The sequence below is a fragment of the Prionailurus viverrinus genome, unplaced genomic scaffold, assembly GCF_022837055.1.
Source record: "Prionailurus viverrinus isolate Anna unplaced genomic scaffold, UM_Priviv_1.0 scaffold_49, whole genome shotgun sequence".
NCBI classification, from domain to species: Eukaryota; Metazoa; Chordata; class Mammalia; order Carnivora; family Felidae; genus Prionailurus; species Prionailurus viverrinus.
Window position 1 is genome coordinate 1,719,351 of NW_025927612.1, and position 23,886 is coordinate 1,743,236.

General features: G+C 55.9%; 2 protein-coding genes and 1 pseudogene across 2 annotated transcripts; 1 reads left to right on the top strand and 2 right to left on the bottom strand.

Annotated features, from left to right (window-relative positions):
* Window positions 1–2,685: 2,685 nt before the first annotated feature.
* On the bottom strand, window positions 2,686–7,125 carry LOC125159402 (sodium- and chloride-dependent creatine transporter 1-like). Its single transcript, XM_047847740.1, is given in 11 exon segments — window positions 2,686–2,757; window positions 3,935–4,132; window positions 4,202–4,302; window positions 4,395–4,497; window positions 4,574–4,711; window positions 4,832–4,944; window positions 5,533–5,657; window positions 5,746–5,849; window positions 5,936–6,016; window positions 6,018–6,071; window positions 7,087–7,125. Coding segments are annotated over 11 exon segments (1,128 nt in total).
* A 4,430-nt stretch (window positions 7,126–11,555) lies between these two features.
* Window positions 11,556–19,027, top strand: LOC125159403 (cytochrome c oxidase subunit 4 isoform 1, mitochondrial-like; annotated as a pseudogene).
* A 1,496-nt stretch (window positions 19,028–20,523) lies between these two features.
* On the bottom strand, window positions 20,524–21,931 carry LOC125159418 (cancer/testis antigen 1-like). The gene is made up of 3 exons (XM_047847753.1): window positions 21,541–21,931; window positions 21,092–21,220; window positions 20,524–20,841 (listed from the first exon to the last, which is right to left on the bottom strand). The coding sequence occupies exons 1-3, from the start codon at window positions 21,798–21,800 to the stop codon at window positions 20,703–20,705; spliced, it is 528 nt and encodes a 175-aa protein (XP_047703709.1). The 5' UTR covers window positions 21,801–21,931; the 3' UTR covers window positions 20,524–20,702.
* Between the last annotated feature and the right edge of the window lie 1,955 nt (window positions 21,932–23,886).

A 23,886-nucleotide genomic window follows, 5' to 3' on the forward strand; every position in this document is an offset into this window, starting at 1 on the left:
TTACACGTGGATACCCAGTTGTCCCAGCACCACTTGTTGAAGAGACTACTCTTTCCGCACTGAATGGTCTTGGCAGATGGCAGTACTACCCAAAGTGATCTAAAGATGCAAGGCAGTACCTATAAAAATTGCAATGGCTTTCTTTCTTTTTCTTTCTTTCTTTCTCTTTCTTTCTTTCTTTTTCTTTCTCAGAAAGGGAAATGTCGATCTTTGCATTCACATGGAATTGCAAAGGGACATGATGAATCAAAACAATTTTGAAAAAAAGGAATAAAATGGGAGGACACACACTTGCTGATTCCAAAACTTATTACAAAGCAACGGCAATCAAAGCAGTGTGGTATTGGCATATGGGGACACATATAGACCAAAGGAATAAAACTGAGAGTCCACATGGTGCCGGGAGGAGCATCAGAAGCTTCATCTATATGCTTGCGCCTCCTACTCCAAATGCTCTGCGAAGGGCAAGACATGGCAGAGGCAGACACAGCTCATTTCCCCCTAAATAGAAAACCACCTAAGGCTCTAAATTCATCCAGGAGCCCTTTGTCCATTTCCTTATTTTGTTCTGAGCATCGCATTCTACTCAAGGGGAATATCCCGCCCTTTCCACGGGAGATGCCACAAAGAAACGGGGAGAAATGAGTAGATGATAAGGTTGTTCAGATGGAGAAAAATACAGAATGGATATTCTGGGGTATGTGGCTAACAGAGACCTGAGGTAAGAAAAGAAAATGGGGCTGTAAAGGCTGAAAAAGTGAGAAAAAGAGGAACAGAAAGAAGACGAAGATGATAAAGGAAAGGACAAGGAGTCAAGGATGGCAATAATGGTTATTTTGTTGAAAAGGCTGGTTTTAATAGCGATTTTTTTGGTCTCTAAGGCAGTTAACCCCCCATTACCAATCTCATAACTTTTAAAGTAAAAAAAAAAAAGGAAATTCAAGACACCAGAAGATTTGCTTTTAATGTTTATGCTCTTCTTGTATACGCAACACCCTACTCTATGTGCCTTTACATAGTCTCGTCCTTTTGTGGCATTTTAAGCAGTTACTAAGCTTGCCTGGCACAGTGTGTGTGTGTGGGGGGGGGGGGGGTAGGGGGTGACACTGACTGGCCTGGAAAGGTACAGGAGGTTCTTGTTGGTCTTGGGATGGCAGGAGCTCTGGTTCAGGTGCATTTGATGTAGGCTCAATAAAGTAAACATTGTTCTGTTACAATCCTACAATTGACATTCATGAATTTTTTTCTGTAAATATTCTTTTTCTTTTTTTAAGTCTTATTTATTTTGAGAGAGAGAGAGAGAGAGAGAGCGAGTGAGCAGAGGAGAGGCAGAGAGAGGGAGAGAGAATCCTAAGCAGGCTCTGTACTGTCAGCGCAGAGCCCAACTCAGGGCTCGATCTCACGAACCGTGAGATCACGACCTGAGCCGGAACCAAGTCAGACGCTTAACTCATCGAACCACCCAGGTTCCCCTGTCATATTCTTTTCAAAGGGGAGTGTGGTGCAGGTATGGGCATATTCAGACACAACAATGGGCTTGAGAGAAAGTCTAGAAAATGTCTCTAACACATATGGGCAATAATTACATAGTGAAGTTGATGTTGAAGATCAGTAGGGAAAGGATGACTTGTTTAACGACGAAGGTGAATAACTGATTGTCAGAAAGCCGTTGTACCACCCCCACAACCCTCCCAGCTGGCCGCCATTGTACCTCAGCCCTGTCCCTTCCAGGGGGTGTGTTTCAGACCTGGAAGCATTTGATGGAGGATTGATAGCAAGGCAGGCCGGGGAAGAAGTATATGAATGGACTTCCAAGAATGGGTCCACATCGTGAGGAAACATTCATTCCTTGTGCATGTTCACCAAGGTGTACCCAGTACAGAGGGGGCTTTTGGTAATCAGGTAGATAAGACGACCCCTTCTGTGCATGGCAGTCAGCCTCTTTCCCCAGGGACCCCGGTTCTCTTTTTTAACGCTTATTTATTTTTGAGAGACAGAGTGTGCGAGCGGGAGAGGGTCAGAAAGAGGGAGACAGAGGATCTGAAGCCAACTCCATGCAGTGAGCACAGAGCCCGACGTGCAGCTTGGACCCACAAGCCGCACTGTGAGATCATGACCCGAGCTGAAATCAAGAGATGGCCGCTCAACCGACTGAGCCAACCGTGCACTCCCTCCCCCCATTGCCCCGATTCCGACTCAGTGGGCTCATGATAAAAGGGGCCATGGGGACAGAAATGGCCGTTATTCACGGGCTGAACAACATGGCCTTCACCTCGGCAAGACTGATCTGGGTATTATTACTGCTCCATGCCCCATCTACCAAAAACAGAGGCCCATATATGGTGTCATTCTTGAGAGAGATCACCCAGGTGATCTGCTGAAGTGTTGACTACATCGGCCCCCCTCCCTCATGCAGGGGGCAACAAGTTTTCCTTCCTGGAATAGTCTGTCTACATACATACCTGCCCTCCCTGCTGACATGGTTTCGCCAGCAATGCTGTCCTTGGACATACCAAAGTCTCATTCACCGTCACGGTCTCCACAAAAAGGCTGCACTAAACTGACTTTGCAGCATTTCCCTGGCCACTTGGGGCTCCTTGTGCTCTTGCACCAACAAGCCAGAGGGGTTATTGCATTGGCCGGGGAGAGGTATCCTGGTGATCCAGAGGAGAGAGAGCCGCTGCCCTACATTGGGGCTGGGGAGAAGTGTGCCGGAGACCCACAGAATTTGGGGGGCGGGGGCATCTCCTGGTACCACTACGTGGGAAGGTAAAATTCAGCGGAAGATGGCAGTGAGTCCTTATGGCCCAGGAAGGGCTCAGCCCCCTTGGGAAAGAAGGCTTGGGTCACCCCATCCTCATGAGCTGGGATGTTGGCCGAGGGCAAAGGGCACGGGGAGGGAAAGGACGGCAGATAAAAGAAACGAAAAGTGCCAATGCGAGCCTCACGTCTAATGTAGAAGTGAGGACTGTAACCCTTAGGCCTGTTTGATTTGTCACTTTACCCATCTTTTCATTTGGATTAGCTAATTTCCTCCTTGCCCCATGTTCCCTCTACTATTTTATTCCAGCTAAATTGGTGGAGGTGAACTTAATAATTTAGCCCACGGATTACAGGCTATCCACACGATTTTACGGATGGAGTAAAGATGCAATTAGCACCATCCAGAGATGGACAGGCTTTGAGTCTCTGCAGCCGTGGAGAGAGAGCATGCGCTCACGTTTTGAAGGACAGTGGCAACACGGCAGGAGGAGACCGTGGCTGCTATCACGCTTGCGGGAAAACTGACATACCGGGTTGACGTATACAAAGCACTTGAGAGAGAGCCTGGAACACAGGAAGCGTGAGCTACTGTGACGTCTTACGAGACGAGTGTTTTTGGTGCCAAGTAGCCATGGGGAAGATCTGTGCTGGATTCTGCAGCTTGACTCCACGTCCTCTATTCCAACCTTCCTCTAGTGAGCCACCTTGCCCTGCACGAGTGTTCTTACAGGTGTCTCTGTACCCTGCTAGAAGAGAAACTGGGGCAGGGATGCCCGACACAGGCAAGGGGCAGCTGGCTGCCACCTGGGCGTGTCCCCTCAGGACTGAAGTCAGCTGCGCAGGAGTTTGGAGTTTTCCCACCACCTGCCACGGGTGGGGGTCCGGGGCCCCTCCCACAGGCACTGACCACACCCCACACTCTGTCCTAGGGAAACGGGGCAGGGGCTAGGGACAGACCTCTCTCTCCTCCCCCTGCCGTGACCTCGGGACCTGGAGGCTCAGCGTTCCTTCCATCCACCCCGCTGTGGGCCGGCCCAGAGACTTCTGGCCCAGAGACTCCTAGCGTGATGCTACATCCTAGTAGTGGGTGGGAGAAGGGGCACTTGGGAGGAAACGCCTTGATCCGGTGGGTGAGAGGGAGGGAGGGAGGGAGGGAAGGACGGGGTCGTGCAGGGAAGAGGGGGTGCAGGGGACTGACCTCAGCCACGGTCCCCTTGGCCCTGAGGAGGCAGCCCAGGAGGTGGAGGGGCACACACAGCATGGAGGAGAGCGCGAAGCCCCAGCCCATGGCCTCGCCCCACCACGGGTACACGTAGGTGTTGTTGTAGACGAGCGGCTTGTAGTACACCATGTTGAAGATAAAGATGCCCTGTGGGTGAGAACCCCCCGCCGCGCGCTCGGCACCCCTCCCCCGGCTCGGGCCTCCCCCGGCCCTTACCATGCAGACCAGCGGGGTGAAGAAGGACCAGCACCATCTCATCCAGGGGCAAGGGCGGTACCCGATCATGCAGGCGACGTCGTCCATGAAGCGGTCGGCTCCTGGGGCGAGCGAGGCGGGAGGGCTGGAGCCGGACGCCCCACCACCCCTGCTCCGGCCCGCACCCCCAGCTCGCCCCGGGGCCCGGACCTACCGTACACCCAGGCGACCACCACGCACTCCCAGAAGGCCTGCCACAGCAGGGTCGTGCCGCTGGCCGAGTAGTAGTCAAACAGCTGGAAGACGTACATCCCGCCCTGGGGACGGAGCCGGGTCAGGGAAGGTGGCAGGCAGCGGGAGGCCTGGGGCGGCCCCCACCCCGCCCCCACTCACATCAGTCACCATGGAGAGGTCGATGACAAAGCAGAGGGCGCAGCAGAGGGCCACGGAGATCTCCCTTTGGAAACGGAAGTAGTAGGAGGCCGGGAGGAGGTCGAGCAGGCCGGTGATGAAGCCTTCCACACCTACAAACTGTGGCTGGGCGCTCAGGCCACGCCCCTGCGGCCACCTGCCAGCCGTCCCCCCTGGCCCCGGGGCCTCCCCCACCCTCCCGGCACCCTCCGTCCTGTCCCCCCCGCCCCCCCCGCAAACCTGGCTGTCCAGGCCGAGCAGCAACAGCATGAAGAAAAACAGGGCAGCCCAGAGGGGGGCCACAGGCATCAGCGTGACGGCCCGGGGGTAGGCGATGAAGGCCAGGCCGGGCCCTGAAGGGGAAGCGGCAGGGTCTCGACACCTGTGTCCCGTGCCCGCGTTCCGTTCCGTCCGGCCTCGTCGCCCGCCGCCCTCCCCTTCTCCCCTTCCCTGAGCTTCCAAACTGAGGCATGACGCCGGGGCGTGCGGTGGCTGGGGGCCTTTCCCCTTGAGTCAAGGTGTTGCCGGGGGGGGGGGGGGCCCGAGCCCGCGAGAGCGGGGTGTCTGGCTCAGGCTCCGGGTCTTGCCGGCCGGCTGCCCTTGTGGTCACCGGTCACCGTTCACCCCGGAAAGCCCCTCCTCTCCCTCTGCAACACTCGGCCGAATGTGAGGGGCTCAGCCCAGGGCCCCGGGGAGGGATGCACGGACGGACGGACGGACGAGAGCTCGAGGCCCCCCGTGGCCCGGCCCGCGAGGCTCCGGCTCGGGGCCGACGGGAACAGCTGTGCCTCGCAGCTGCTCGGCCAGGCCTCCCTCGGCCCCGAGTAACGGGACAAGCGAAGTGAATCTGTCTCTCGTTTCCCAGAATATCTGTGTGCACGTGTGTTCTCAGATGGGGTCTGTTAGGACGGAAGGCCGGGCAGAGGGGTCGGGGTCCTCACCTGATTCCGCCACCTTGGAGATGTGCACGCCCTGCTCTGCGGCCATGAAGCCCAGGATGGAGAAGACCACGAAGCCAGCGAAAAAGCTGGTCCCGCTGTTGATGAGGGCCAGGATGATGGCGTCCCTGGGGGCAGAGGGGCCGCGGGGACTGGTCAGGCCGCCCGCTGCCCGCGGACGCGCGGCGGGGGCGGGGGGCGGCCTGCGGCACCTACTTGTAGCAGTTGTTGTTGAAGCGGTTGTAGCTGCCCAGCGCCGTGAGGGCGCCCAGGCCGATGGCGTAAGAAAAGAAAATCTGGGTCCCGGCATCTATCCACACCTGGAGATAGACCAGGGCGGGGAGGAGGTAAGGGGCCTAGCCAGCCTGGCCCACCCCTCGTCCCGTCCAGCCCACCTCCCCCTCACCTGTGGGGACCCCAGCTTCGACCAGTCAGGCTTGACGTAGTAAATGATGCCATCCAGGGCGCCAGATAGCAACACCCCCCCACACAAACAGCACGATAAGGACCACGCAGGGGAAGGTAGCCGTGAAGTACACAATCTGGGGTGGGAGTGGGGGGGGACGGGGGGGGGGACCTGCTCAGAAGAGGCCCTGTGGCCCCAACTCCCCACTTAGGGGCCCCCAGCCTCAGCAGGGGGACAGGCGGGCCACACTCCCCCCACTGTGGTACGGTCCGCTCCGAGGTCAAGCGGGAGGCCAGCCTGCAGCCCCCCCTTCTACTCCTCAGAGCCTGGGCTCCTCCCGAAGGAAGCGGGGTGCTCAGCTGGCCATCGGCCACCCCCGCAAGGACAGGTCAGCTATAGAGAGGGAGGGCGGAGGCAGGACCTTCCCCGGGTGGGGAGCAGGACATCAGCCTGGAGGCAGGTCCCATGCCTCCTGTGGTTCTCTGCACAGAGGCAGGGTCCTGGGCAGGATGGAGTGGACTGGGCAGGCCAGAGACAGAGGCGACAGCGAGGTGACAGGGAAGACCTCTGCCTCCGTCCCACCCTCAGCAGAGCAGGACAGGTAGGCAAGGGAGGGCCACGGGCCGGGTCCCCCCAGGCTGGCTGCAAAGCAGAGAGTGAGGAAGTAGTGAGTGAGGAAGAGAGGGAAACTGGGGCGGGGATGCCCGACACGGGCAAGTTCAGCTGGCGGTCGCCTGGGCCTGTCCCCTCAGGACGGAAGGCGGCTGGGCTGGAGTTTGGAGGTTGCGGAGGACTACCCAGGCACGCGTGGGAAATCCACCGGGCTGGGTTCAAGGACCTGCCCCTGCCTCAGGCCCTGGCCCGGTCACCTCGCATGGCGGGGTGCCCCTGCCCCCCACCGGCCATGCTGCCCCCACCCCTGCCATCATCACCCACCCCGACCCGCCCGCCTCCAGCTGTAGCTTTCCTGTTGACTTGACCCCCTTGCAGACACAGAAGTAGGCCAGCACCCAGCAGGCCGGCAGACACAGGGTCACCTCCCAGTTGAGGGCCCCTGGCACGTCCAGCACTACCCCCCCCCCCCCCCGAGAGCCGCAAGACTTTGTTCCTGGGGGGGGTCAGCCCGTCAGGGCTGCCGCAGCTGAGGGCACAGCGAGCGGGGAGCTGTCGCCGGGGCGGTGCTCCCCCATGCCGCTGCCCTCGGGTCCAGCTGGGCCCCCCTGGGCCCCCAGGCCCCCGGCCCAAGCCCGCAGCCATTGCGGTGTGGGAGGCGGGAGCCCGGGAGCCCCCGGCCAGAGGCCGGTCGCGCCCTCGGCGGTGTACCCTCCCCCAGGCTGGCAGGCACTAGGGGACTGACGGCGCCCGGGACCGAGAAATGGTGAGGGAGCCAGGCCCGTCCCTTCCAGCTCCCCTAGGGGCCGCGCGGGGCGTGCTCCCTGAGGACAGGCAGGGCCTGGGAGTGGCCCCTGCTCGGCATCCCGCGTCGGCCCCCCCGGCCCCCGGGGACGGGTCCCGGCACACGCAGACCCGAGTCGTACGGGGAGCCCACAGACAGGGACAGGCACGGTGCTGCCCAGAAGCGCCTGAGCGCGGCCCACGCCTCGATGCCCGGGACCCGGGCGGGCGGCGGTCAGGGGGCTGCTCACAAGTGCGCCGGGCTGGCGCCTGCGCAGACACACGCTTGGGGGGGGGGGCGGGCCAGGCCGGAAACAGTCACGTGCCAGTGGCCTCACCAGAATGCTCTCGGGGACGAAGGAGCCCGACAGTGACGTCACGCGTCGAGGGGCGCAGCTTCCGGAACCAGCCTCCATCTCCTCGGGGTCAGCGTCGACCGGATCCAGGCTCTGGGCCAACACAGCGAGGCCGGCTCGGTGGGAACCAGCTCCGAGGCGTCTGTGTGCGCAGGCGCCCTGGCCATCCCCGACAGCCTTGCGCGCCGAGGGGCCGGGCTTCGCGAGGCCTGCCAGGGGTCTCAGCGGTCCGCCGACAGTGGGCGCAGCGTAGCGGTGGGCTCTGAGGAGGCCGGTGCGGCGGCCATGAGGGCCCCGGACGACGAAGCGGCCTCTCCGGCCCCGGACGACGGCGCGGAGGAAGTGGCGGTCACGCAGGCCCCTGACGATGACGGCGCGGACGGCGCGGCGGTCACGAGGGCTCCCGAGGGTGGCGCGGAGGACGCGGGGGCAGGCCCACAGGCCTCCGACGGAGGCACGGACGGCCACGACCCCCAGCTTAGCCCCCGAGGTCCCGGTTGCCAGGGCAACTGCAGCCGCCACGATGGCGAGGGTGGCCCTGGCAGCAAGGGAGCAGTGGTCGAGGGGGCCTGCGCCCCTCCCCTGGCCGAACGGGCCCCGAGGGCCCTGGCCCCCGGTGGAGACACAGCGCCGGTGGCGGCGGGGACCTCCTCAGGACTGCTGGAGTTGTATCCTTTCCGTGGAGCCTGTCTGGGCAGGGGCCGTGGCGGGGTGGCTGGGGAGCAGGGCGGCAGCCCGGGGACGGGACGGACGGGGGCGGGGGTGGGCAGCCTGGCGGGACAGGGACGGCCGGTGCCCGCGGGCCCCCAGGGTGGGGGAAGCGGCTCAGGGTGGGCAGAGGTGGCGGGAGGGAGCGCGAGTGTCCCGGGGGTAGAAGCGGGCCTCTGAGTGGTCAGGAGGCTTCAGGCCATGGGAACTCCAGGAGCCCGTTGTGCCTTAACCGGGTGCCTCCCAGCAGGCTCACTGTGTCTTTCCGGTCGCCCCTGGAGGCAGAGATAGCCCGCAGGGCCCTGACTACACACGTCCAACGCCACCGAGGGTTGGCTCAGAAGGAGCTTTGCGTGAGGGGCAGCGCCCTGGCCGTGTGAGTCCTCCAACAAGAGTAGGCGCGGGACGGGTGGGCGGTGGCGGCGGGTGCCGTGGTCGCATCTCTGCCTTCCAGTGGCGTCGTGGAGGCCCCGACGCACGCGTTAGGTGGAAGGCGGGGGGTGGGGGGTTGTGTGGGGGAAGGGGCTGGTGCCCTGCACCTCCACAGCAGGTCTCCCCTTTAACCGGATTTCCCTCTTCCCTCACTTCTAGGAGATGGACTACTGAAGACCCCATCTGCTTCCGAGTGTCCGTCAACTCCTTCCTGGACCGGCTTCCCCTGGTGATACGAAACATTCGCGCCTTGGGGTCCCGGCCTCCGCCACGCCTAGGCCCGGGAAAGGGGGCCGAGGCCTAACCTGGTAGCCCTCACTGGGCAAGGCACGGGGCGTTGACACTTGGCGTCCTCGCCACTTTATTATCGGGGGGTCTAACGTTCTGCAGGTCCGGGCCTCGGTGGCTCTTGGCCCACTTCAGTTCCTTCCCTGCGCCCGGAGGGACGGGCGCTTACGTGTTTGTTACTGCACAACATGAAACTGAGCTACTCTTTTGTGTCCGAGTTTCTTCTCAGTTCCTGCGCCTCCACATTTTCTTACCTTTGTTCTGGTGTTGGAAGGGAGGTTCTGGGAATCGTAGTCCAGCAGCCCAAGCTTATCGAAGACGACTCAGGGAGAGGAAAATCAGGTCCTATATTCAGCGGTAAATACCGCTGACGTTTTGGAATACGTTCCTAGTTGTATTTACCCGTTAAATGGATAACAACGTATAACGTATGCATTTTCCAGTTTAGCGTTAACTTTTCTCCGGATCCTTTTTGTTTTGTTTTGTTTTGTTTTGTTTTGTTTTTGTTTTTCCCCGTTGAACGTACTAGCTTTCCCACTCCCTAAAAACTCTTCAAAAACTGTTATCCAGGAGACACACAAACGTATTATTACATAATGGTGAGCAGTCGGGTCGTTCTCAGCTTTGCCCCTATTATGGGTCGTGTGAGTCAATGGGATTCTTGAACAGAAGTCTTTGCGCGAACAGTTACTTCCTTCAGATCGTTTCCGAGAGGTAGAATTCCCGCGTTCTATAGCTTCTCGGCACACAAGTGCTCTCCAGAAAAGGCGCCCCGCCGCAAGAAGTCTGGTCTCCCCGCATCACCAACCAGTAGGGTGGCTTCCTACCGAAGTAGAAGACTCCTTTTGTACCAGGGAAATAAGCACGGAAACACTAGAATAGGAATTTTGGGGCTTACTGGCCTTGTTTCCGATGAGCAAGGGAGTGGTGCCACAAGTGGCTACGGGTTTGGGGGCGAGGTGGGGGGTGGTTAGCTCCCTCTGAGTAGCTTGTGTCTTGGAACCTCGCTAAACAGGAGTGCTAGCCTCACGAGGGTTCCCTCGGAGTTTCTACATGCATGGTCATGATCTCTGTAAGCAAACACGGTTTTGGTTCCTTCCTTTCCGGCCTTGCCGGGGCTACGGGGGCGGGGGGAGGGAACAGGCCGACACTGGACAGATGGGAAGCAAGAGCAGGAAGGCACATGGCAGAGAACCAAATCCTGGATCCAGCCATGCCTGAAGACAGAACTACCCGCCCCCTGCCCCCGCCACGATCGTTCAGTTACACACACCCAGAAACTCTCCCTTTGGTTAAGCCAACATGAATCCTTTTTTTTCTTTTCTTTCTTTCTTTCTTTCTTTCTTTCTTTCCTTCTCTTTCTCTTTTGTTCGAATGGTTTTATTTAGTGTTTGAGAGCAAGACAGAGACAGCGTGAGCGGGGAAGCGGCAGAGAGACAGAGAGGGAGACACAGAATCTGAGGCAGACTGCAGGCTCTGAGCTGTCGGCACAGAGCTCGACGCAGGGCTCAAACCCACGAACTGTGAGATCGTGACCTGAGCCGAAGTCAGACCCTCAACCGACTGAGCCACCCAGGCACCCCCGTCGTGAATCCTTTTTATTGCTTTTCTTTTTGTCTTTCTTCACTTGCAATAGAAAAGTCTTGTCCTTTATTGACTTGCGGAACCGTAGGTTTTCTTGTCACTTCACCTGAGAACGTGGCTCTCCCTTCTTTTAACAGAGAAACTGGGCTCTTTAAGTTTACAAAGGCATTGGCTCCTAGCTGGTAGGCCTTCAAGCCGTATGGTGGTAGAGTCTTCTGTGGGTAAGAGTCCAGAGAGGGAGGGGAGGGACTGCAAGGGGCAGCTGGAGGAAAGGGACAAAGAGAAGGGGCACTGGGACCCACCCTTTCCGGATAGGGCTCCCAAGACTGGCCCGGAATTGTGGGGCCAGATCGTCAAGAGACCGGAACTTAGTGTGAGCCTCCCTCCCTCTCCCAGCAAAGCCCAGAGTTAGGCCACCGCCCTGGCCCCACAGACGGACTGCTGAAGGTGCCGGGCGGCCTTAACACGTCAGCCAGGTCACAAAACAAATCGATTCCAACGCGTCCCCGGGCTCCCCTCCCAGAGACGAGCCAGAGCCCTGCCCCGCGGCCCGCCGCGTCAGATGTGATCCGGCCCGCATCTTCCACGGCCTCCTTCCCTCCCCTCTCCACCTTGCTCACTCGGATCCAGCCACACTGGCCTCCTCCCTTCTCTGAAACACACCAGGCCCACGCCTGCCTCAGGACCCTTGCACTGCCTCTTCCCTGCCTGGACCTCTCGTCCCCCGGGGTTCCATCTGGCCCACTCAAATAGCATTCCTGGCCGCTCTCCTTAAGGTTGCGTCCCACGCTCTCCCCACCTGCATTACTTTCACAGGTGTCGGGGGGGGGCGGTAAGAAGCAGGTGCGCCCGTCAGCATGGAGGTGCACCTGCGGCAGTAAAGCGTCGTGGGACACGAAGGAGCTTGGGTGCTGTCGATGACCCTAGGGAGTCTTGAACGGAGCGGGACGGGATGCAGCTTACGTCTTATCAGGTTCCCAGTGCCTGCTGCGCTGGGAAGGGGACGAGGGCAGGCAGGACAGAAGTGGGGAGACTGGCACGCAGGCGAGAGACCCCCAGGCTGCGGCCAGTGGAGGTGGGGAGAAGGGAACGGGTTCCGACTGGATCTTGACGGGAGAGCCACCGGGGTTTGCTGGCACGGATCGGACGTGGCCCTGGACCTCGTCAGATGCGCGGGACCCCTGCAACGGGTCACCCTTCCTCCCATAAAGGGAGCCCAGCTCCTCCAGAGTCCAACAGCCTCCCCACCTGCTTCCCTGCTCGCCGACCACCCACCTGCCACACACTGCCACCGTTTTCCCGACGTTTAATTCAGAAACAAGGCTCCAGGAACAACGACAAAGAAGCTCATGCCAAAACAGAGGGGACAGCTGGGTTTCCGGGACCACGCGCCAGGGCCAGATTCCTCGGAGGGGGAAGAGGGAACAGAGGGGTAAGGCACTGCCGCCTCGGCCACTCGGGGCGGGCGCAGGACAGGGCAGCGGGGGTGAGGGGTCCGGGCTCAGCGGGCACCACGCCGAGGAAGCTGGGCGCTCGGGCCTGGAGAAGGAGACTTTCCAGAGCCCCCAGGCCCACGTGGGGCCCTGGCACGAACCCGCTCATAGCTCCCCAGGTGCTGGGGACAGGGCGCCCGAGAAAGGTACGGTCCGACCCCCGAGAAGTCCGGAGGGGATGCCGGGACCCAGCCGCGGGGAGACCCCTGGGCGCAGCCACAGTCTGGGGATGGCTTCGCCGCATCACCCTGGGCGCCCCCCTCCTCGCCATCAAGTGCTGCTGGTGTCGGGGGCCTCTGCTCGGACCCGGCGGGGCCCGCCACGGCCAGGGGCAGGTGCCAGAGGCGAGGCCGAGGCTGACCGTGCCACCAGGGAGCCAGGACGACCCAAGGACAGAAGGGGCGTGAGGTTGTCCACATCCCAGAGAAGGGGCACGTGGTGACAGACGGACACGGTGAGGTGCAGATAAATTAAATAAGTAGGTGGTTGGGGGTATAAACAGGAAGAGGGGGCAGGGGCTGGCACGACCCGGGGGCACGAGGGTAGGAGGGCGGGGATATTGCTGCTGCCAGGGTCAGGACCCTTGGTCCTGTCACCACCGCCCCCACGCAGGGCCCAAAGAAAGGCACCGGAATCTGCACCCAACCTCCAGTTCCCACCTGACCCCCACTCTGCACCCAACCTCCCATCCCCGACCTCCCTGTCCTGTCCTGACCCCTACTCCTCCCCTGACCTCCTCATCCACTCCTGACCCCCAACCCTACCGAGCACCCGATCTCCCTGACTCCTCCTGACCCCCACCCCCCACCCAACTTCCTGGTCCCCTCCTGACTCCCACCCCGCAGCTGACATTCCTGTGTCCTCCTGACACACACCCCACCCCGCACCCGAGTTCCTTATCCCCTCCAGACCTCCAGCCCACACCCCTTGCCAAATCTTCCCATCTCCTCCTGACCCCCACCCTGCACCCCGTACCACATCTCCTCATCGCCTCCTGACTCCACCTCGCACCTGGTCTCCCCGTCCCCTCCGGAACCACACCTCACATCCCATCTCCCTGTCCCCTCCCAACTCCCACCCTGCACCTGACTTCCTCGACCCCTCCTGACCCTCACCCCACACCCGACCCTGTCTTTGCAGGTCTCCAGGATCTGGCTGTCAAACACAGTGAGCATTCTAGGGCCTCATCGCCCTTGACCATCAGCAGCACCCCGGGGAGAGGATCACTCTCTCTTCCCTCCTGACCACCTCCTTCCTGCCCCCAGTGTGTGTGGGGGTGTGTGTGTGGGGGGGGGGTGGGTGTGTGTGGGGGTGGGTGGGTAGGTGTGTGTGCGGGCGCGCACGTCTGACTCCTGTTCCAGGAGGCCACCCTGCAGTCTTAGGGTCCCTCCCTCCCCTCCTCAGTCTCTGCTGCCGGCTCCCTCTTTGCTCTGCCACCTCGCAGTGTCCCAGGACCCCAGGGCTCGGTGCGTGGGCCACTTGTCCCCCTATACCGGCTCTCGGCTGCCCGTGGCGAGCTCGTGCAGGCTCGGGGCTCTCTGGGCCGTGTCCTGGGTCCCAGATTTGTATCTTCATCGCAGACATTGCCCACACTGCAGACTCCTGTATCCAGCTGCCAAGTAGACATCTCTATTCACATTTGAGTAAGATAACTCAAATTTAACACGCAAAAAATGATGTCCACTCTTGCACTCTTGTTATGTTTAACCATAGCAATAATAGTACTGAGTGAAATAGCCTAAGAGAAGCTACAGAAACCTGTAAAGAAGACTTAAGTATGCATTGGTCCACTGTTGTTAATAAATACTTGTTTTTTTTTAAAACTTGTTTAGAATATCAAAGTTTTGTTATAATTGGAAAATACCTATCCTTGCCATTTCTTCATTTTATCTTTGCTCCTGGTCTTTTGGTATAGAGTGGCTTAACATTTTTTTGTTTATGTGATCCATTGTTTCAGTATAATTTGCGGTTTGCATTTCCTATGAAAGGCCCTCCTCAGTATAAAATTACAAAAATATTCACTGAGAACATCTTCTAGTACTTTAAAACTTTAACATCCTGGGAGGTAATTTTCGTGAGAAAGAACATTGGTATGTAAGTTTGTTTTCTTTCCAAAAAGTTTTAGTCAAGGTGTCCCAAACCACTTAGCGAATAATCTGTATTTCTCCCTTGAGGTGAAATGTCATCTTCAGCAAATTCTAAACCCCCCTTCAGTTTAATCTTGCACTTTTGCTGTTCCAGCTAATTTAGGTTGGGTGGTACAGGATGGCCTGTCTAGGGCAATGATCTGAAGGACATGGTCTGGAACATTGGGAGTGAAGGGAGGAAAGAGAGAGGAGGGGAGAGGAGAAGGAGGAGGAGGAGGAGGGGGAGAGTGAGTAGAAGAGAAGGGAGGGAGGAAGAGAGGAAAAAGGACAGAGGAGACATAGAGAAACTCTCCCAAGCAGAGGAAATTGGTTTCTTCTGGAATGCCAGGAGGCAAGCTCACAGAAGTGTCAGTCAGCCGGGTGACATTTCAGAGGGATTTGCGGTTCTCCAAGTCTTCCCAACAATGTCAGATATCCTCGCGACAACTGCGAGGAAGCCACTCTTTGGTGCTCTTGCATTAAGGACAGAGACGCGGGGAGGTTGGAGACCCAGCTACCATTGCAATGGCAATGTAACAACAACTCTCAGGACCTTTTCTGAGGTGGGTTTTCTTGACGTCTCCACGCTTTGGCTGCCTGCGCTAAGGGACCCCACCAGCAAGGTCAGAGAGAGGCCGGAAGGTTCCTTCTGGGTCTGGACGCAATCATGTCAAGATTGGAGTAGTGGTTCCCAGGCTCTGGGTTACCCGAGACCATCAGACGTGACCGTGTACCACGTGGTCACCTTTAAAAATGGTTTCCCGGCAGCGTGTACCCAAACTCTACCTAGAGTTTGCCTTCGGAGAACACATGGTCCAGCTTGCGCACTGGTGACAGTTGGGTTCTCTGCTTCCTTGTCCTGCGATGTGAATGGGAGTCTGTTGGCCTCCCCCAGCTTCACCCAGTAAGTCATTGCGGATCACCCAAATCACCCGGCATTTCCTGAGTCTGTTGCTTGAAACCCACTGACCGTTCTCATCTGTATGAGTTGGAGTACTTTGGTTCTAAGAGACAAAACGCAGCTCTAAGTGGGAAGGGAAGTGCTCATTGGTGATATGCCCACGTATACACAGAGGGTCCTGCTGGAGTGTGCAGCACACCACTGATCAGCGCAAGTGTGTGAGCAAACCATGTGAAGCCAGAGAAAGAACCATCTTAAAGGAGGAAAGGTAATTGTGCCGACCCCTCAAGCAGGACAGAGACTGGTGGCTATCCCCACTGGCAGGGAGGACAGACCTCGTAATTCTGGAGGCCTTGGGCAGGGCACTCAGAAGGGTCTTGCCTCAGTAGTGTAGCGGGAAAAACGAATCCTCCACTGAGCTGTTCTGGTCCCACGCAGCAAATCTTCAAAGCCAAGACTCAAAAGGATCAATCTTTTCCCACTCACTTAACAGCATCCCTGAGCAAAGCTCATGACTATGTTTAGGAATACAAAGACATCCAAGGACACCTGGGTGGCTCAGTTGGTTGAGCGTCTGACTCTCGATTTTGGCTCAGGTCATGGCTCCAGGGTCGTGGGTTCGAGCCCGGGGTCGGGTTCTGTGCTGAGCGTGGAGCCTGCTCAAGATTCTCTCTCTCACCCTCTGCCCCTCTCCCCCGCTCTCTCTGTCTCCAAAATAAAAAGAGAAAATTCTAACCTTTAAAACAGGAATACAAAGACATCCAGAACCCAAGGAAAAATCACACTGTCTGGCATCCAGCCCAACATTACCAGGCATGCAGAGAAGCAGGAGGATCCAACCCGTGATGAGAAGACAAATCAAGCAATAACAGCCATCCAGATTGGCAAGAAAGAAGAAAAACCGCCCTCATTCTCAGACATGATTACGTATATAGAAAATCTAGTGGCGTCTACAAAAGAGCTGTCAGACTAATCAGGGACCTTAGCAAGTTTTCAGGATTCAGCATATTTTAGAGAGAGCTGCTTTAAGAACATGTACACATTAAAAATAAGAGGCTTAGGGGCACCTGGCTGGCTCAGTCCATAGAACATGTGACTTTTGATCTCGGGGTCATGAGTTAGAGCCCCACATTGGCCATAGAGCTTATTAAAAAAGAATAAAGTAAAAGGCTTCATTCTCCCTGTTGAAAATATGGGAAGAGATGGTCCCCTCCCCTTCCTTAAAGCATTTACTTTACACGACTTGTAAGTTCTTTCTTTGTTTCTTTGAAAATAGGTAGTATTTTTAAAGGGTAGAGGCGCCTGGGTGGCTCAGTGCTTGAGTATCCGACTTGAGCTCAGGTCATGATCTCATGGCTCATGACTGAGCCCTGCATCGGGCTCTGTGCTGTCAGCACAAAGCACGCTTCAGATCCTCTGTCTCCCTTTCTCTCTGCCCCTCCCCCACTCCTTCTCTGAATGAATGAATAAATAAATAAATAAATAAATAAATAAATAAATTTAAGGAAAAAAAGGCTAAAAGAGCCCCTTGCCATCTTTATAACCCAGGAATGTGTTCTTCAAGGACCTGGGAAACATCTCTTTGGAATGTAAACATCAAGCAAGATTGTGTCCCGATCTTCAGTTTCTGTGGGAGGGTAGAAGCCTAACTTCAGTAGGCACCTTGCTCCAAGTTGCAAAACTAGCTCCTGTCATAAAGATATGAAAAAGCTCATTTTTTCCTTGGATAAAGCCGATTAATTGTATTAGTCTGCTCAAGCTGCTATAGCAAAGTACCTCACACTGGGTGGCTTACACAGCAGAAATTTATTTTCTCACAGTTCTGGATGCTAGAAGTCCATGATCAAGGTGCCAGCAAATTCAGCTTCTGGTGAGAATTTGCTTCCTTGCTTGTAGAGGTCCACCTTCTCCTCTGTCCTCACATGGCCTCTCCTCAGTGCAGGTGAGGAGAGAGCGGGGGAGTAGGGGCGGGGAGGGAGGGAGAGGAAGAGGGGGGTGCTCTCTGGTGTCTCTCTTATAAGGACACCACTCTTATTGGACCAGAGCCCCATTCTTATGACCTCATTTAAACTTACTTCCTCAAAGGTCCCATCTCCAAATACAGCCACACTGGGGTTTAGGGCTTCAGCATATTAATGTGGGGGAGGGAACACAAACGCACCGTCTGAAACAGCCACGACCTAATACACACGGCCACCCCAGTTCCCAGGGAAATTCAGGATGGACTATGTGGGGGGCCTGGTGGCGTCACGTCCTCTTACTTGAGGTCTACTTATGGTGGATGTTGAGAACACGTGATGAGCTCTACCCGCTTACCTATACAAAAGGGTGAAAGCTCCCTGTCTTTGGAATCTCTTAGCAGATTGCCTGTGATGTGCATCACATTCTGGTGCAATGCCTACTCAATGAGAAAACTGTTTTGCTTCCACAATTGTGGAGACTTTTTCTGGGTTGGCAGATGATTTGGCTCTATTTTTTTTCTCAGCTAGGAAAAATGCCTGAGAAGAGCCCTCTTCATAGTCGAGGGAAGAGGGCAGGGGGAAGAGGGAAACAGGTACCCCCATTGTGCCCTCCATTTCAAAGAGGGCCAAATGAAGATTTCAAGGTACAAAAGGACCTGGGAGTATAGAGAAGCCACTGCAAAGCCAGGATTGGGATTCTTATCAACCTTATGTTCTCCTCAATTCTTTCTAATTTTTTTTTAAATGTTTATTTATTTTTGAGAGAGAGAGACAGAGAGACAGAGAGACAGAGCGTGAGCAGGGGAGGGGCAGAGAGGCAGAGGGAGACATAGAATCTGAAGCAGGCTCCAGCCTCTGAGCTGTCAGCACAGAGCCCGACAAGGCGCTGGAACTCACTAACTGTGAGATCGTGACCTGAGCCAAAGTCAGCCGCTGAACAGACTGAGTCACCCAGGCGCCCCATGTTCTCCTCAATTCTTACCTACTTTGCCTGCATTTGCCCATTTCTGCATTTTTCATTAGTCACATGGATGTTCCCTGGAGCCGTAAGAAGGAAAAACACTCTCCCAGTCTCCTGGTGGCTCCACTCAACCGTGCTGAGGTTGGAGGGATAGTGTGGCTCAGACAGTAGGTGCTTGAATCAAACAGACCCGGCCTCTGTCAGCCTCCATTCTTCACCTAGAACCGGTGTAGAGACGACAGTACCCAGCTCACCAGGCTGTCCTGAGAATTACACATGACGATGTGGGTCGGGAGCATAGCATAGCGCCTGCACACAGAAGATTTTGATTTCATTCTATTTTCCCAGGGTGGTCACCACAATCACAGCAGGCACTAGTGGCAGAATTCTGGCTACCAGAGTGGCTCGCCTAATTGGCAAGTGAGGAATTTCCACCTCAGTGTTGGAGCACGTGGAAGCGTCATGAAGAGTGAAAACTACGCTCTCTCGAGTTATGTCGAATGGCGTGACTATCCCCTGCCTGCTGTGGCCCACATCGACAACGTCCGCCAGCCAGAAGGCCTTGAAAGAGAAGAGGCCTTCCTGCAGCATCCTCTCCACTGATGAAAAAGCTGAATCGTGCCACATTCAGTTCAACGAGAGCTTGGCTGAAACGAACAGGAGCACAAACAAGCAGAAGATGGTTGTAGGCACCACCATGTTCTCCATCAGCCACTGCTCTCGTTCTGATCTGGGAGAAGCACTGCGTGTACGGCCCCATCCCGCAACCTCTGAAGAGGAGTGGGTGGCCAAGCAGACTGAGAGGAGGCTCAACTTGGAAGGCCAGCCCAATCCAGGGCTTCTCAGTCAAGCGGGACTACGACAAAAACGAGTGGAAGAAACAGTAGCCCGCCACCCGGCCATCTGAGCCTCGCCTTGTCCTGCAACCTCCACGCAGCTCGGTGTACTTGCTGGGAACTGTTGTGTCGCAGCACCGATGCTAACAGGTGAGCAGCTTACGTGACAAAAAATATTTCCCCCAAACTATGCTACACTGCCTCTCTCTCTGCCTCACTCACCCCGACCGACCAATTGTCCCAGCACTTGTCTTCTCTGATTTGAAACAAGGCCAGGAAAGCACAACGTTCTTATTCTAGTGTTTCTAAGTTCTTTGCTCATGCAAATTGAGGTTTTTTTTTTAATATATGAAATTTATTGTCAAATTGGTTTCCATGCAACACCCAGTGCTCATCCCAAAAGATGCCCTCTTCAATACCCATCACCTACCTTCCTCTCCCTCCCACCCCCATCAACCCTCAGTTTGTTCTCAGTTTTGAAGAGTCTCTTATGCTTTGGCTCTCTCCCACCCTAACCTCTTTTTTTTTCCTTCCCCTCCCCCATGGGTTTCTGTTAAGTTTCTCAGGATCCACCTAAGAGTGAAAACATACGGTATCTGTCTTCCTCTGCATGGCTTATTTCACTTAGCATCACACTCTCCAGTTCCATCCACGTTGCTACAAAGGGCCATATTTCGTTCTTTCTCATTGCCACGTAGTACTCCATTGTGTATACAAACCACAATATCTTTATCCATTCATCAGTTGATGGGACATCTAGGCTCTTTCCATAATTTGGCTATCGTTGAGAGTGCTGCCATAAACATTGGGGTACAAGGGCCCCTATGCATCAGTACTCCCCTATCCCTTGGGTAAATTCTTAGCAGTGCTACTGCTGGGTCATAGGGTAGGTCTATTTTTAATTTTCTGAGGAACCTCCACACTGTTTTCCAGAGTGGCTGCACCCAAACTGAGTTTCTTCTTGTGGCAGAAAACAGATCCAGCCACGACAGGGATGCGGGGAAACCACCATTCTGCTGGTGCCAGAATTCTGGCACATTTTCTCGAGAGCCACTCTGTATGCTAGATCTGCCTCTTGGAATCCATCTTAAGAAAACAGCCATTCACGCAGAGACTTATACACAAGAATCCCACCGAAACATTATGTGTAATAGGAAAAAAGTTGCGAAGAACTAAAGTGCTGAACAAATGCATCATAATACATCTTGTACGTATCCATGCAATAAGATATTTTTGAAGAAGTTTTAGACAGAGGGAAAGCCCAAAAATGTTTCAGGAATTAAAAACTGATGCTAAACTTGAAAAAGCTTACTCCTTGCTATGATTGTTATACATTTAACGTATTCCTACAACCCTAAAGCTACGAGAGTATTCTGAAATCCTGACAGTAGTCAATGTTGAATGACAGGACCCAAGCAATCTTAATTTCCTTTCATTTCGTCAATTGTATTCGATCGCCTTGTACTAGAGTACTAGAACCAGAACCTCCCCTCCAACCTGAGGACACACGGAAGAAAATCTGGGTGCTGAAAAGAAACTCAGATACGGAACATTAACTCGGTTTTATTATCTGTATTCTTTAAGCAGCAACCAAAACAAGTGGGCACAGAGCACCCAAGGGCCAGTACAGGCAAATAACCAAGCCCCAGAAATAAAGTGGCAACTACTGCAAAGGTCACGCCCCTGGGGAAGGGCACATGGCCTTCCACTGGATACTGTCATGGACTCAGCCCCCTTTTCCAGGCCGAGGCCTAGAAAAAATCGCGGGCACCAAGTGCTGCATGGTCTGCACCACCATGGAAAGCTGGTTGAGCAAGGAGGCGGTGGAAATCTGCAGGAGGACAGGGTCTTCAGCAGTTAGTCGGCTAAAAGTAAGGGGAAAAGGAAATCACTTTAGATTTGAGAACTCCTGGCCCTCCTCACTCCAATCTCCCCCCTCAAGGTTACTCCTCCGTGTCTCCCTTAGAGCAACCCCTGAGGCTGCCACAGACCCGGGGCCCCATGTGCCTCCTTAGACCAAGCCCTTGGTGTCTGCACATCTCCAACCGAAGTGTCCGTCGGGCAGAGGTTACCTCAGCTCCCCACGGCCTCCCGCCAGCCCCTTCTAGAACTTACATAAACAAGTCACTGCCAATCACTGTGAGCTCCGTGTGAACCGCTTCGTGGTAGCATTCGGCACTCGAGGTCAGGTACTGGTAGGTCAGCTCCGCATCCACGTAACACAGGAAAGGCACCGTGAAGGCACTGGTGGACATTCGGTTAAGGCATATCTGGGTGGACCTCATGGAGGAGGCTTCCTTGCCCATCGGAGGCCCGCCTTCCCCCAGACCGCCCTTAGGGCCACCCAAGACCACCTCGGCCGCCCCTTCAGGAAACGTGCATCACGGCACCCCCAGCTGCTTCCTCCAGCCTCCCTCGGCCCCCCCCCCCACTTCCCTTCTGTGCCCCCGCAAGTCCCCAAAACCTCTCCCGCCCATCCACCGGGGCCCCCACCTGCCTCCCCTCCCGGCCATTCCCCACTGCCCCCCCCCCCCCCGACCTCGGGAGCTCCTTGGAAAGGATACAATTCCAAAACTTGCTTTTCTGAGGCTTCCCCGGAGGCCGAGGCCGAGGCCGAAGCCTCTCCCCCCTGCCTTGGGGCGGGCGATGCCCCCTCGACCTGGGGAGCTTCCCCAGCCACGGTGCCCGACGTCGCGGTGCCGTCCCGGCCTCCGGGATTTCCGGGGCCACTGGACGAGCCAGCACTACCCGTCGCACCACCGGTGCCGTCGTCCAGGATCTGCGCGCCGTCCGCGCCGTCCGCACCGTCGCCCGGGGCCTGCATGGCCCCCACACCCGCCCGCTCAGAGGCCGCCGCCAAACCGCACGCCCCGCCGACCGCTGAGGCGCTGGGACTGCTTCACGAAGCTCCGCCCCTCCATGCGCAAGGCTGCTGGGGATGCCCAGGGCGCCTGCGCAGACAGACCTCTGGTGAGGTTTCTGGCATGTGATTGGTTCCCGCCAAGCTGGCCCGGCTGCCCACGGGCCGCCAGGGAGACCCCGTCGGCAGCGCTGGAGAGACAGGGCTCCCTGACGAAGCCCCGCCCCCAGTACGCGACGCAACTCAGTCTCCCTTGCGCGCCTGTGCAAACAGGCCCCTCCTATTCTGGACGGAGGGTTAGAGTAGGAGCGTGGGGGTGGCGGAAGGTGGAGGGGGACAGACAAAGGGGGACAGAAAAAGGGGCAAATGTGGCGCGGGTAATGCGGTCAAGACGTGGCTGCCTTAGCTTTGTGGGGACGCTGGCCACCATGGTTAGGACTTGGAGAAGTGTGCACTGAGGGAAAGAATCTGCCGGTATCCCTGTGGTCCCTCGGTGCGTCTCAATTGCCCCATCGACACATGGCGGGTGGAGGGTGGCAAGCTGAGGGAAGTTGGATCGTTTCACAAAGTGTCTGCCACTCTCAAACTTTCCCGTTTCTGAGAATAACGGCATTCCTCGCTTGCAAGAGCTATTGATATGTTCTGGATAGAAGTCCCTTATCAAACACATGATTTTTTTTTTTTTCAATTTGTTTTTTCAACGTTTATTTATTTTTGGGACAGAGAGAGACAGAGCATGAACGGGGGAGGGGCAGAGAGAGAGGGAGACACAGAATCGGAAACAGGCTCCAGGCTCCGAGCCATCAGCCCAGAGCCCGACGTGGGGCTCGAACTCACGGACCGCGAGATCGTGACCTGGCCGAAGTCGGACGCTTAACCGACTGCGCCACCCAGGCGCCCCTCAAACACATGATTTTAAATTAAAATACATTCGCCCATTTTATGGGTTGTCTTCTCACTTTCTTGATTGGTACTGTTTGCAGAACAAAACTTTTAAATTTTGACATAGTCGGTTATCGATGGTTTCTTTGTCACTAACGTTTTTGGCCCCCATTCTATAGAGAGAAAGGCAGATACTCTGTGCAATACACAGTCCCACTGGGCAGTCACCTGTGTCAAAGAGTGGTGACTATGTGCATGCTGAGGTCACGCTCCTAAAAGCGGCTCATTCACTGGGTTCGATGGCTAATTCTATGTATCAGCTTGCCTGGGCATAGGGTACCCTGACAGAACGTTATTTCTGGGTGTGTCTGCAAGGATACTTCCGGATGGGATGAGCGTTTGAATCTGTGGACTCAGTAAAGTAGACCCCCAATGTTGAGCAGGCATCGTCCAATCCATTGAGAGCCTGAATGAAACAAAAAGTGGAGGAATGAAGGAGGAATTTGGTCTCTCCCCCAGGCCTTTCCTCTGCCTCACTGTTGAGCTGTGACATCACATCTCACCTTGTCCTGCCCCCTGGGACTGGCATTTACACTGTTACCAGCTCCCTTGGTTCTCAGACCTTCAGACTCAGGCTGAATTACACCATCAGCTTTGCCGGGTCTCCCGCTCAGCTTGCAGGCAGCAGGTCATGGGACCACTCAGCTTCCATTCTCATCTATCCTATCTATCTATCTATCTATCTATCTATCATCTAATCTGAATGAATGAATTATCTGTTGGTTTGGCTTCTCTGGAATACCCTGACTAATACAGATTTGGTACCAGGAGTGGTTCTAGAGGAACAGAATTTTAAGGATGGGTTCTCGGAATTGGTTCTGAGGTTTCTGGAATTGGCTCCAATCTGATTAGATTTAAAGATGCTCGTGACTGTTTCTGGTAGCAAAGAGAACACTGGTAGCCTGTGACGTAAGCTGATAGAGATATGCAAAATATATGCACTGGCTACTCCTAATCAACTACTTATAAGAAACAAGGAGCTGGGTGACTCTTCTATGATACTTTTGAACCTCTTTGGAAAACTAACAAATATAATGACATTGGTTGGTAGCTCCTAATGTGGTTTGGGAACGTGGTTAAATGGAAGGATGAGCTCAGAGATTTGAAT